The sequence below is a fragment of the Pelobates fuscus genome, chromosome 5 (assembly GCF_036172605.1).
Source record: "Pelobates fuscus isolate aPelFus1 chromosome 5, aPelFus1.pri, whole genome shotgun sequence".
Lineage (NCBI taxonomy): Eukaryota > Metazoa > Chordata > Amphibia > Anura > Pelobatidae > Pelobates > Pelobates fuscus.
In genome coordinates, this window is record NC_086321.1 from 220579898 (window position 1) to 220594484 (window position 14587).

At 41.0% G+C, this 14587-nt stretch overlaps 1 protein-coding gene across 1 annotated transcript in view; it reads right to left on the reverse strand.

Annotated features, from left to right (window-relative positions):
* Positions 1-574: 574 nt before the first annotated feature.
* The window catches only part of GDA (guanine deaminase), a 123175-nt gene continuing 109162 nt past the window's right edge, over positions 575-14587 (reverse strand). Inside the window, exons 12-14 of the mRNA XM_063455043.1 lie at positions 5639-5757; positions 3987-4014; positions 575-1497 (exon numbers count right to left, since the gene is read on the reverse strand). Coding sequence (XP_063311113.1) covers positions 1427-1497; positions 3987-4014; positions 5639-5757 — 218 coding nt within the window. The 3' untranslated portion in view covers positions 575-1426. The remainder of the gene's footprint in view (positions 1498-3986; positions 4015-5638; positions 5758-14587) is intronic.

The window sequence follows — 14587 nt, forward strand, 5'->3', positions numbered from 1 at the left end:
ACCGTAGATAATAAAAGAATGATGAGGGAACAATGCTAGGAATACAAAAAAAAAAACATGCTCTCCCTAAAGGACCACTCTAGGCACCCAGACCACTTCAGCTTAATGAGGTGGTCTGGGTGCCAGATCCAGCTAGCTTTTACCCTTTTTTTTTTATAAACATATCAGTTTCAGAGAAACTGCTATGTTTATACTGAGGGTTAAGCCAACCTCCAGAGCCTCTAGCGGCTGTCTCATTGACAGCCGCTAGAGGCGCTTGCGTGCTTCTCACTGTGAAAATCACAGTGAGAGCACGCAAGCGTCCATAGGAAAGCATTATGAATGCTTTCCTATGCGACCGGCTGAATGCGAGCGCGGCTCCTGCCGCGCATGCGCATTCAGCCGATGACGTCGCAAGGAAGAAGGATTGGAGGAGGAAAGCTCCCCGCCCGGTGCTGGAGAAAGAGGTAAGTTTAACCCCTTCCTCCCCCCAGAGCCCGGCGGGAGTGGGTCCCTGAGGGTGGGGGCACCCTCAGGGCACTCTAGTGCCAGGAAAACGAGTATGTTTTCCTGGCACTAGAGTGGTCCTTTAACGTTGTTGAATTTTAAAAAAGGAAAAAAACTGCAAAATATAATTAAAAAGTCAGATTAAAAGGACACCATAGTCACTAGAACCACCATAGCTTAATGTAGTGGTCATGGTGTCTGCAGCATGTCCCTGTAGGCTGAGCAATGTAAACAGAGAAAAGGCAATGTGTACATTGCTGGCTAGTAACACCTCTAGTGGCTAAAAGTTATTAAAATTATTTAATTTTAGTTTAATCAAATTTTAGTGGATGATGTTTAACAATAGAGAAACACACGCAGCACTTTTTACACCACTTTATTGCATTGTAATTTACCTTCTTGTATCCGCCATTAGATACAAGAAATATTGGATTGGTGAAATTAAATGTTATATTAATATTGTGAATTTTTGGGAGTCTAAATTGTGCCCATTTTTATTTCTCATTTCTAAAGCCTATTCTGCCTTTTTTATGTGCAATATAAGTCAATTCTCACTGAAACAGCACTGTTATTCATAAACTAAAATGTAGCAAAATGCTAAATTTGAACCCAATACCCATTAAACTCATCATACATTTTTGCTCCATTTCAGTTAGCTACCAGGTTGTCAACAACAAAAGATTTAACAGAAACAACAGTAATCAACATTTATCGTGCATTTTTTTTTTTTAGATTTGCCAGCTATTATACATGTGGGATGTAAAGTTAGCTATCACTGACCTACAGTATTAAATAGTTTAACAGACTCAGAACACTTAACTACTCTTTGAGGGCCAGTTTAAAAAGTACTGCTTTTGTATATAATGTATTATATTATTTATTTCCTATTGAGAATGCCCATCGTTAATGTATATTCACTTTACTGGATTTTAGATTAACATTAGTCATTCCTTGGGAATGGCACCACACGTCTTCCAGCTACATAAACGGCTTTGATATTACGGTCATCACCTGAAAATATAAGCAAACAGAAAAGTAGAATCACCTATCAGGACATTATTTAAAAGCTTTTAAAAAGAAACCCCCAAGAATTGCTAAAATATCATAATTAATTAATAAACTATAGGAGTAATTGATTTGGCAATGACAAGAACAAAATGGACACTGTAGTCACCAAAACAACTTTAGCTTAATGAAGCAGTTTTGGTGTATAGATCATGCTTCTGCAGTCTCACTGCTTAATTCTCTGCCATTTAGGAGTTAAATCACTTTTGTTTCTGTTTATGCAGCCTTAGACACACCTCTCCTGGCTGTGACTGACACAACCTGCACGGAAAAAATTGTTTCATTTTCAATCAGATGTTAACTCTGAATCTTCTTCTTCTTACATTTTTTAATTCTTTATTTTGGTGGTGCATAGCAAAGACATTATCATTACAGTACAGTTAAGCCTTACATTGGCAGTATAAGTATACATCGATAATGCTATTACAAAGCACCTTTTTATATATAAAATAACAGGATTTAACAATTTGAGCGTATCTGAGAGGAGTTGTAGGTGTTAATTATTAGGTGAGGATAGGCTCTCAGGTGCTCCCATGTGGTGGGTATGAGATATGCTCGAGGGTCTGTGTTGAGGGTAGTAGCAGCATGGCATATGTATGATTGTGGAGAGACGCGTGAGTTCTCCCGGTGTATGGGGTATCGATTATCTAGAGGCTTAGAAAGTGTATTGTGTAGGTGAGAATCATTTGGCATAATAGAGCCAAGCTTGTGGGGAGTTATGCCTCCGTATCGTTATATGATACCCCTAACCAAGGGGGCAGTGGGGGTGAGGGGTGGTGAGAGGGAGTAGTTGGCATTGAGTATCGTGTCAATGCAATGGAGTTTTTTGGCGTGTGAAAGAAAGGGTTAATTTTGTGAAATAATATAGTTTTACAAACCCAAATTGATAGAAGTAAATGATGCTCTACATGTAAAAAGGAGACAAAACATATAATAGTATAATACTGTAAAAACACTTGAGAATATTAAAAAATGTGGTATAACACTCACAAACACAGAGCACGTAAAGAGACTGCTCAGGCTATAATCACTTGTACACTGTGAACAGTGTCTCCAGGGAGTAGACCTCTGGAATCCAATAGGTTAAAAACGATGGGGCGGTCGTCTCAGTAAAAGATAAATTTTATTCTATCAATTTGGGTTTGTAAAACTATATTATTTCACAAAATTAACCCTTTTTTTATCACAATTTGTTGTATAATAAGAATCTATACACAAGTCACAACATTTATTGTTTTGCACATTTTGCACTTAAGCACTTTTGTGAGTGTTGCATTTTGCACAATTTTGTGAAGGCATAGCTATTTAAAGACACAGCGCACTTTATGTTTTACACTTATAAGGTGCTGCTATTATTTGTTTAAATATCTTATAGTCACTTAGAAATTACTGCGCCATCTTTTAGCTTGTTTTTTTTGTATATTGTGTGAAAGAAAGGCATCTATTGATGCGTTGCGGCTCGGGGAGACCAGCTGGAGGGTTAAGTAAGTCGGATGGGTCTTAGTTTACACGATATTAGGTTTGATGTTGTAGATTATTTGGGAGCCAATAGAGATGGCATCCGTTCATCAGGCTTGCAAGCTCTGCCCCCTTTTGCTCCTTATATGTAACTTTAATCACACACAAGAGGCTTTTGCAAGGTCTAGCAAGCTAGTAAGGAGATAGGAAATTCTAAATTAAACATGCACTAGAGTATGCAATAAAGGAAATGTAAACATTAGATGTATATTTACCAGAAGTGTTTAGGAAGGCTGTGCAAGTCGCATGGAAGTGTGACTAGGGCTCTATAAACAAAGTAATGTAACTCCTAATTGGTAGAGAATTGACCGGTGAAACTGCAGGGGCATGATCTATACACCAAAACTGCTTCATTAAGCTAAACGTTTTTGGTAACTATAGTGCCCCTTTAAAGTACGATTAATTAATTAAATTGAGTTTCCACAAATACTAGAATAATCAAAATATATTTGACAAAGTAAGAATCACATGGATAGATAACCTAATGGTACACTTGTAGAGATACAACAGTGTTGACTATAAACTATGATGTAACGTAGCAGATCTCGCACTGATCTCGAATGAGTTATCTGCCTTATGACCCAATACTGCTCATGCAATCATATATTTCGTGGTCTACGTCTAAATGTCTATGCTCTCAGTTTCTTGTATATAAAAAAGAGAGCGAAATATACTGCGTAAAGACACTCCTTGCCATTAGTTGGAAGGGATTTATTACTAAAGTGAGAATTCAAACTACATTTAAAGTGAATTTCAAATTTAATGTGAAAAGTAGAGTATATCTGACTTAGAGACTTTTTACAGGTATCATGTCCTTTGAAATTCACATTGAATTCTCAATTTTGTAAATAATGTCACTGTGTATTGTATAAAAAGAAATCATGCATTTTTCAGGAAGGGAGTAGCGTAATACCTACCAAGAAACAGGAATCTCTGGACTGCATCCTAAAGATTAAAAAAAAAGTCTTGTTGTTGAATGCATAAAATCATTCAATTACTGCTACTGGTGAATTAAAGGGCCACTTAAGGCACCACAACCAATACAGTATGTCCTAGTGGTTATAATACCACGTTAAGTAGACAAACCATTGCCGAATGGGCTGACATTAATCTGGGTCTCCAATCCGAACTTCTCTTCAAATATATACAAAGCAGAAATTCTCCTTCCACAACAAATCTTCCCAAATTTGTTTTACACTCTTACCATTGTATTCTGTCCAAAAACAGGCAGAATTGACATCATAATTTGCAAATATGGATTTCCGCATTAGCGCTTTCAGAAGAGAAAACAGGACTGGGGGAACCCAGAGTAATCAGGTAGGCTTGACTATTTATTGGGGCCACTCCAGGCACCATACAGAGCACTCTAAAGTTTGGTGTAATGATAACTTGTATTTGAACTGGCAGTTCAGTTGCATCTGGGCAGGGCAAAATCCAGACTTCATTCAAAATGATTTGAAGGCTGTATTACACATCCTGGACACGGATAGATTTTGAGAACATTGAGTGTCATGTATAAAAGTGGTGTCATTATTTTGGCATGTTCTTACTTTGTTTTCACATTTTGGTCGGTAGAAATATCCTACTTGCACCATGCTCATAACTTCTAGTTGTCTTATTGCAATTCTTTCTAAACTACAATTTTGATGTGGCCTATGAATTAAAACACTCGGAAAACTGCTCTAATTTGTTCTGACTTTCACTGGTGGATGTTCTCTGAAACAAAACTGACATGTACTTGGTAAATGGGGAGAAAAAGTCACCAGTGGATAAAGAGTGACCCAACAGCTTTATACATAACATGGTGTGGTTGGAAAATTATAGCACAAAACAAAAAAGGCGTACATTTTTAAACATAGTCCCCATTGTCTGTATTATTGTCACTGGATCAGATTATTTTTTGATAGTCTGTACCAGGGGTATTCAGACTTTTATGAAAAACCCAGATAGAAATGGTGCACTAGTAAATGTCCAAAGCTGCTTAAATATTGCAGGATTCTTAAAAAAAAAAAAAAACAATTTAGTATTCTTTATCAATTTTTAATTCTTCAATTTAAAGGGGATGGGCAGCATAACCAGAAATATAAAATATTAGGAACTAAAATATGAATGATTAGACATGATACTGTGCATATCTCACAACAATTTAAAATAAAACATTTGTAATAAAAAAAAAACCCTGCCTGCCATCCATCCCAAATATTTTAATGTAATACATATACTTTGGTTAAATTTGCATTAACATAATTTGGTTAAATTTGCTTTATTAACATAAAGCAATGTATATTCTTGCAGCAAACATGTAGATCTACAGGTCCAACTTAATTAAAAAATTATCAAAAAACAAAAACCTGCGTGTGAAAGCTCCAGCCAGTCCTCATCTATTGTACACTGAGCATGTGCTATGCTACTACACTTGCAACTTGTTCTATATATTTCATGCGACACGAACAGTGCAGCCACAATTTTCATATTGAATTAAATGGGGAAATGAGGCACAGTAATGGGTTTGCTGATGCCGGAATTGTGAACAAATATCTTTTTTTGATATTTTAAATAAATATAGTACCTCTGTAGGGATCTCAAAAAGGTTTTCATGTGCTCTAATTTCAGGTGCAGTGCTTATTAACAAGGCATCAAATTCTTTGTTCACTTCAAAGTTTCCTGTGATGTGATCTATATTCAGTGCTATGGAAAGAATAAAAAAAGATCAGTCAGTAATTCTTTAACATTTAGTCATTTAATTTAACCCCCTCCCTCCCCCCCCCCCCCTTTAGTCATATTAATAAAGTGATACACTAAGCATCAAACAACTTAACAACTTTAGCTGAGTGAAGTGTTTTTTTTCATGTATATATCATGTCATGCAATCTCACTGTTCAATTTTCTGCTCCCTCCCCTCAGGGGACTACTTTGTCTTAGAAATTTTTCCTACGTTTGACTTACTTTGAACCAAGGAGGAGTTTAAGTCAGCTCCATTTCCTCTGTCAAAGAGGAGGGTGAGTACTTTCTCTGAGTCAATGGAGCTGACTTAAGCTCCTCCTTTGGTCAAAGAAGGTCAAGCGTAGGAAAAATACTCAAGACAAATTCGACCCTACTTTATCATGTTTTAAAGAAAACTAGATCAGAAATAAAGAAAAGAAGAACACATTCTGAGAGAGGAAGAGAAGAGGACCTAGTTTTGACCTTGACTTGAAGTACATTTCTCTGCCAGGACTTCATAACGACTCTCTGCATTTCTGCAAAGGGATTTCAAATGATGGCTCACCTCACTCTTCCTATATTAAGAAAACGTTGTCTGTCTCTATTCTAGCAGTCTGAAAGCAACGGAGGGATGTTTTCTGAACGTTCTTAGTTTTATAGAGATTATTGGAAATGTATTATGACCAAATGGACACTAGCAGTGTTATTTACTAAAGTGACAAAATTATTTGAATAACAAGTGAATTTAAAATACAATGTAAAAATAGCTGAACTGAAAGTGATACCGGAGAAACTGACGGAAGCCAAGCACAGAGAGATGGACACAGGTTTCTTCAGGAAGGAAGAGATTCTTTATTGGATCACCGATCGGGACTCAGAGGGACTAGCGTCACCAAAATACAGCAAAGTCTGAGTACTGAATACATAGAGTACATTCCTTATATAGCACTGTAGCTCCTCCCACAATTAACTACACCCACACATACCCTTAACCTATTTAATAAATAGAGTCTAAACTCATCCATCCGGTCTAACCACGTGGCTCATCTGATACAAAGGAGAGGGACGCGTAATTCCAGTTCTTACATTCCTGCACCTGGTCAGTACAGTGATAACAGTATCTTAGCTACGTGTAATTAACTAACTGATACTACAAACACATATACATACATATGCCTTGTGGCAATCTTAGCCTGCTAAACTTGTATTTTACTGGAATTACATCACATTCCCCCCTTTGATGCCTCTGATATTTCACAATTACTTGAGGCATCACTTAACCTTGGTTTGCATATACCTCAGGTTACCATGAACCAGACCAGACTTATCTTATGATGTGAATCTTTTAACACTCATCTTCCTGCATTGGTTCTCCTTGATCTAGAGCCTTATACTTATATATCGCCATTATCTGTGCAGCAGCCTTCCTCTCTGCTATACTTCCTATCAGGCTTTGCACAGACCTAACTACTAAGGGTATAAGACACGGTAGGAGTAGACACAACAGTAAAATCAGTAGGACTCCACCTACCACTGCCTTAAGCCCTCCAAACCACTCATACCAGCTACCAAACCAACTACTTGGATTGTACCCTTTCCATACCTGAGTAGGCACATGCACTAGTTTAACCATATGGCTAGTAAGCTCAGCTATTGCTTGCCCTTCGTCATCTATTTGAAGACAGCAATTGCTCAGGTTAAACTTCCCACATACACCTCCCTCTACTGCCAAAAGGTAATCCAAGGCTAATCTATTTTGGTACACTGCTGTCCTCATCCTGGTATTATGCTTCGCTAGAAGATTGAGTGCTTGTGAGGTCTCATTAGTAATAATCTCAACCACCGCCTGTAATCTTATAATACGGTTGAGCATATAAATTGGGGTTCTATAACCAAAGGTACCATCTTCTGCCCACGTGGCTGGCCCATAATAATCTATGATACGCTGGGGAGGCCATTCATTATCTTCCCAGGTGCCTATCTCTAAGGGTCCCCTTTTCTTCCTATGATTCACATCATACACTTTAACACCTAAAGTCTCACCTGTTTCAATCGGTAACAAGAAGAAGGATGGTTTGAGCATACCCAACACACATGCCCCTTCCCAGTCCTGTGGCAACTCCGAATAGGCTTTCTTACCACAGATCCAGTACAAATTTGCTGGGGCTCTCCAGGTAGATGTGATGGATAAATCAAACCACACATCCTTTAAACTGGCATATCTAGCAAACGGGTTAGATGGTTCTGAGACATTTGAAGCCGACCACCAAGTTGTATTTTTAGTATCATCATCATAAGCTTTTTGCCCTAGACAAGTTAATTCTCCTACAGAAGTATTATACATTATTCCTTTCCTTGCTATGCAAACATAACCTATGATGGAGGTCTTTAATCTCCACTCAGATTTACCTCTAACACTCAAATGATAATCGGCTTGTGTAGATATTAGTTGGTCAACTGCCTCAGAACCGGACATTACCTCCTTTGCTTCCCAAGGCCATTGGTCTCCCATGTTAGTACCTCCACACACATAGCAGTTGGTAACATTAAGACTACCGGCAATACTTTCAGCTAGGTCAATGAACAGGTTTTTAGCGTTATGGGGGATCTTATTATCTATACTCATCTCTTCATAAAAGGAATGGTATACTTGATGAGTCTGGGAGGATACCGTATCAGTCTCTATTCCTATAAACAATAATGTCCCAGGATCTAAACCCGTCCCGTATATCTGAAACCCAAATAAATTTCCATACTTATCTAGGAACTTGTCGGGGTTATTAATAAGTATATGGACTGGGTTGCATTCCATAGACTTACAATAAGGGCTAGTCGGCAACTTAGTCACTATCATGTCTTTATCTACTGTCTGTCCCCAAGTCGCCCACCCCACACAAGACCAATATGGACAAAAGTTATAGTCTTTATTTGGGCATCTAGGACTCACATATTTATTTTTACTACTGGGACAAATATATTTATCATTAGACCCATACGTCCTCTCCCATCTAAGATCCCCACATACATTCCACGGTTTTCTACCACTTGATATCGCCTTACATGCATCAAATAGCAGAACACCCGAAGAATGTACGGATTCTAACACCGTCTTATTAATTAGGGTCCCCTGAGGATCTCCATTCCTGAGAGTCAACCAAATTGTACGAGGTTGATACTCTGGACTGAAGCACTTAGGTTCTCCTACTCCTAAATGGCACACACTATAGTCTATATTTAGGTATCTACATCTTGATACCTCTCCTTTACATTCGTATTGTGAATGCCAAATTAGGGTTTGGGAAATATGGTTACCTGTTCTCGTAGTCTTAATGCATACCTCACAGCTAGGAGTGTCGGTACCTCTACCTTCCTGAATATAAAAACACATATAAATAAACACAATCAAAAGCACATCTTTCGCCGTCATCCTCAGTCTTCGTCCGTGCGATGGAACCTCAGCTTCCAGGATGTGAGGGCTGCAGGGAATGGAGTTCTGCTCGTCTTCACAGGTGTCCCTTCGAGACTTTCCTGGCTTATACACTATGTGTTGGTAAGCGGACAGGCTTTATTATGGCCTTCTCACTCACACCTGTAACAATAAAATTTGTAATCCACAATAATTCCTCGTTACTCCGACTGAGTAGTGCGTTTCAACCGGATCTTGCAGGGATTCTCTGGATCTGCTGTAATTTGCCAAGAATCGACTGCTGCTGGTTTAACCCTGGAGTGATGTATCCACGGAGTTACTTCGGCTACTTTTATCGCTGTAGGGGTAGACAAAAGAACAACATAAGGACCTCTCCACTTGGGCCCTAACGGTACATTATTCCACTCTTTAATCCACACTTGGTCTCCTGGATGATAACTATGAACAGGGGGATAAATATTCACAGGTAATCTATCTTGTACCCATTTCTGTACCTCCTCCATAGTCTTACCCAACTCTACAACCTGCTGCCGGGTAATTCCTTCTCCCAACTGACTCAAGTCCCCCCTTAAGTTACCAAGTACGGGAGGTGGTCGCCCATACATGATTTCAAAAGGAGAGAGGCCCATCCTTCTGGTAGGGGTACTGCGGATTCGCAATAAAGCTATGGGTAAGAGAACGTTCCACTTAAGTTGGGTTTCCTGACACATTTTAGCCAACTGGTTCTTTATAGTTCTATTCATTCTCTCTACCTTACCAGAACTCTGGGGTCTATATGCAGTATGAAGCCTCCACTTTATACCAAGCATATGAGTCAGTTGTTGTAGGCACTGATGAACAAAAGCTGGACCATTGTCCGATCCTATAGAACAGGGTAGTCCATATCGGGGTATTATTTCTCGTAGCAGGAATCTTACAACTTCTCCTGCTTTCTCTGTACGAGTAGGACATGCTTCTACCCAGCCTGAATAGGTGCACACAATTACCAACAGGTAACGATGTCCACCCGATTTAGGCATTACTGTAAAGTCTATTTGTAGATCGGACATGGGGAGTCCCCCCATAAACTGGACTCCTGGTGGCTTTACTGGTCCTTGTCTTGCATTATTCTTAGCACACGTTACACATCTGCGTACAATGGCCTGAGTCAAGTTGGACAATCTTGGTATGTAGAAATGTTTCCTGAGAGATTCTTCAGTACTGTCTCTCCCAGAATGTGTCCCGTTGTGATAATTTTGGACAATTTCTACCGCTAGTGATGCTGGTATGACTATTCTTCCATCTTCTAGCTGATACCACTTGTTCTCCAAATACTTTCCCGGTTCAGTCTTTAACCACTCCTCTTCTTGAGCTGTATAAACTGGAGTCCATTGGGACAGTGGAGTTGGTATAAGAGCAGCTATATGCCCCACATACTCCTGTCTTCCTGATTCAGCAGCACGCTTAGCTGCACTATCTGCCATCCGATTTCCCTTGGTTACATCACCATCTCCTCTCAGATGCGCTCGACAATGTATGATACCGACTTCTTTCGGCTCCCACACTGCTTCCAATAGTTGTAGGATTTCAGCTGCGTACTTGATTTCTTTGCCTTCTGAATTCAGTAGTCCTCTTTCTTTATACAAAGCTCCGTGGGCATGAGTGGTTAAAAACGCATACTTAGAGTCCGTATAGATATTTACTCTTAAACCTTCAGCCAATTGTAACGCTCGTGTTAGTGCTATTAATTCTGCCTTTTGTGCTGATGTTCCTTTCGCCAGTGGCCGAGCTTCTATCACCTTGTCTATTGTTGTCACTGCATATCCTGCATAGCGGATCCCTTCTTTCACATAACTACTGCCGTCGGTGTAATATTGAACATCGGGGTTCTGGATGGGAAAATCACGAAGATCTGGTCTACTTGAAAATACTTCATCCATTACTTCCAAACAATCATGTTGACTTTCAGTAGGTTGCGGCAAAAGGGTAGCTGGATTTAAGGTGTTTACAGTCTCTAAATGCACTCTTGGGTTTTCACACAACATTGCTTGATACTTGGTCATACGGCTGTTACTAAACCAATGATTTCCTTTGTAATCCAACAACGTCTGTACTGCATGTGGGACTCGTACATAAAGTTCTTGACCCAGAGTGAGTTTATCGGCTTCAGCTACTAGCAGGGCGGCTGCAGCTACGGCTCTTAGACAAGGTGGAAGTCCGCTGGCCACTGCATCCAGTTGCTTAGACATGTAGGCAACAGGTCTTTGCCATGATCCCAAGTACTGTGTCAATACTCCCACAGCCATTCTTCTTTGCTCGTGTACATATAAGTAGAATGGTCGTGTGTGATCAGGTAGACCTAATGCTGGGGCACTCATCAAAGCCTTCTTCACATCTTCAAATGCCGTTTGCTGTTCTTGGGTCCATAAGAAGGGGTCGTGCTCTGTACCTTTGATGGCTGCGTACAGAGGTTTTGCCAGTATCGCATAGCTGGGAATCCATATCCTACAGAAGCCTGCTGCCCCCAAGAATTCTCGCACTTGTCTTCTATTCTTGGGTATTGGTATTTGGCAGACAGCTTCTTTTCTCTCTGGCCCCATAATCCTTTGACCTTCAGAGATATGGAATCCCAGATACTTGACAGTTGGCAAACACAACTGAGCCTTCTTCCTGGACACCTTGTATCCTGCCTTCCAGAGAATATGTAGTAGATCGTGCGTTGCTTGCTGACATTTTTCTTTTGTAACTGCTGCTATCAACAAGTCATCTACATATTGTAACAATACACATTCTCCTGGGATAGACTCGAAATCCAGTAGATCTTGACTTAGAGCTGAACCAAATAGGGTAGGTGAATTTTTAAACCCTTGGGGCAGTCTTGTCCAAGTCATTTGGCGTTTTGAGCCCGTTACAGCGTTCTCCCATTGGAAAGCGAAAATACATTGGCTTTCTGCGGCAATTCGGAGGCAAAAGAAGGCATCTTTGAGATCTAAGACTGTGAAGTAAGTAGCCCCGCCCGGAATTAAAGCAAGCAGGTTATATGGATTGGGTACAACTGGATGTATGCTAACAACCGCATCATTGACTGCTCTTAAGTCCTGTACAGGTCGATACTCATCTGTACCGGGCTTTTGAACAGGCAGCAATGGGGTGTTCCAGGGGGAAGTACAGAATTTTAGGATACCATACCGTATGAACTTATCCAGATAGGATTGGATGTTCTTCTTAGCCTTCTGCGGAATGTGATATTGTCTTAGGCTCACTGGATAAACCCCATGTTTCAGTTCAATTTTTATTGGTGGAATATTGCGGGCCAGTCCTGGTGGGTTGTTCTCTGCCCAAACTCCTGGTATGTTAAACAATGTCTCATCACTCCTAGGGTTTTGGCTAGTCAACACTGTATAAAGTCGCCACTCTTCTTCCTTTGGTACGGATAAAGTCATAATACCTGAAGGTCCATTAAACTTTAAGGATGTTGTTCCATTTGGTAGGAACGTAATCTGCGCTTGTAATTTTGATAGCATATCACGTCCCAGCAATTGGACTGGACATTCAGGCATATAAAGGAATTGGTGTTTTACTACGTGGCCTCCCAATGTACAGAGTCGACTTTTAAGAACCGGTTTTTCAGCACTTCTTCCAGTTGCTCCTATCACAGTAATAGTCCTTCCAGATGGAGGAGCAACTAGATTAGTCACCACTGAATGTTCAGCACCAGTGTCGATCATGAACGCACTCCTTTTCCCCCCTATTGATACATCGACCATAGGCTCCGCTCGACCAAGGGGGATGGAGCCCGGTCGGTATCAATAGTCCTCCATGACAGTGTCAGCCAATCCTACAAAGTCCCTACCTTCTCTATCGCGGGACCTTTGCGCTGCTGGAATATACCTGTCTTCCCTAACACTTCCTCTGTTCCCATTACTCCCTCTATAACCATTACTCCCTCCGGGGCCTCCTCTACCTCTCGCTCTACCTCTAAAGTTTCCGTAGCCTGCCCTGGGTTGGTCTCTCTCGTACTGCTCTCTTTGCGGACATTCGTTCCTCCAATGCCCTTCTTCCTTGCAATACGCGCATTGATCCCTACTCAAAGGCTCCCTACTCCATCTATTATTGCCTCTATCTGGGCCCCGTTTATCTACGCCTGCGATCGCTACCGCTAGCATATCAGCCTTTTTACGCATCTTGCGCTCTTCCTCTTTCTTACTTTCTGTATCCCTGTTCATATAGACCTTATTTGCTACCTCCATTAGTTGGGTGATGGACATACCTGCAAACCCTTCTAACTTTTGTAGCTTGCGCTTAATATCTCCGTATGCTTGGCTGACAAAGGCGGAGTTAACCATTCGGGAATTGTCTGCGTCTTCCGGATTAAAGGGGGTATACAAGCGGTATGCCTCCAATAATCGGTCATAAAAGACACTGGGCGCTTCATCGCTTTTCTGGATCACCTCAACTGTCTTCGACATGTTAATGGCTTTCTTTCCTCCGGCTTTCATGCCAGCAATTATAGCGTCTCTATAGGCTCTGAGTTGAACCATATCAGCACCATTTACGTTCCAATCGGGATCGGTGTTGGGATAGTGTGTCGCGGCCCATGCTGCTGGATTGGCTTGGTTCAAAGCACGGGCTCTATCCTCTAATGCTTTAATGGCTGCTTGATTTATTCTTGTCCTTTCCTCATTGTTAAATAAAGTCATTAGTAACTGCTGGCAATCAGCCCATGTCGGATTATGCGTCTGTACTATTGAGGTGAACAGATCAGTCATAGCTTGTGGTTTCTCAGTATACGAGGAATTATGGGTCTTCCAGTTTAAAAGATCGGTTGTGGTAAATGGGACATATACGAAGACTGGGTCAGCGTGTGCCATTTGACCTGCGGCATCGATATAAGCTGACCCGGGATTCAGACGAAGAGGCATCTGATAGTGCTTTAATTGTTGGGCACCAGTCAACTGTCGGGTTTGGATGGGGCTACGTAGAGAGGCGTCAGTCATGGGTTCCGGTCGGGGAGAGATAGGGTATGGGGATGTGGGAGGTCGGTTTTGGGAAAAGGTCGTAAATAAAACACTTCGAGCCGAGCTAGATGAAGCTTGACCGGAAGTCTGAAGTGGCGCCAAATCAGGATATTCGTTTCTAATGGGGGTGGATTCTGGTTCCGGAAGGGGAGATTTAGTACGAGGGGGGGTGGATCCTGTACTGGAGGAGGAAGCGGAAGTGGATGAGGGTAATGAGGGGAGGGGTGCAGGACTTCCTGCGTTTGCGTCACTTCTTCTTAACGGAAAGTAAGGGGGCGGCAAAGGGATCTCGGACTCAGGGGGCGTGTCCAAAATGGGCCTAACACCAGTCCTAGTGGACGAGCAAGTCCTAGCTACCATGAGGCGACACTGCTCCTCGTGGCATGTCTGG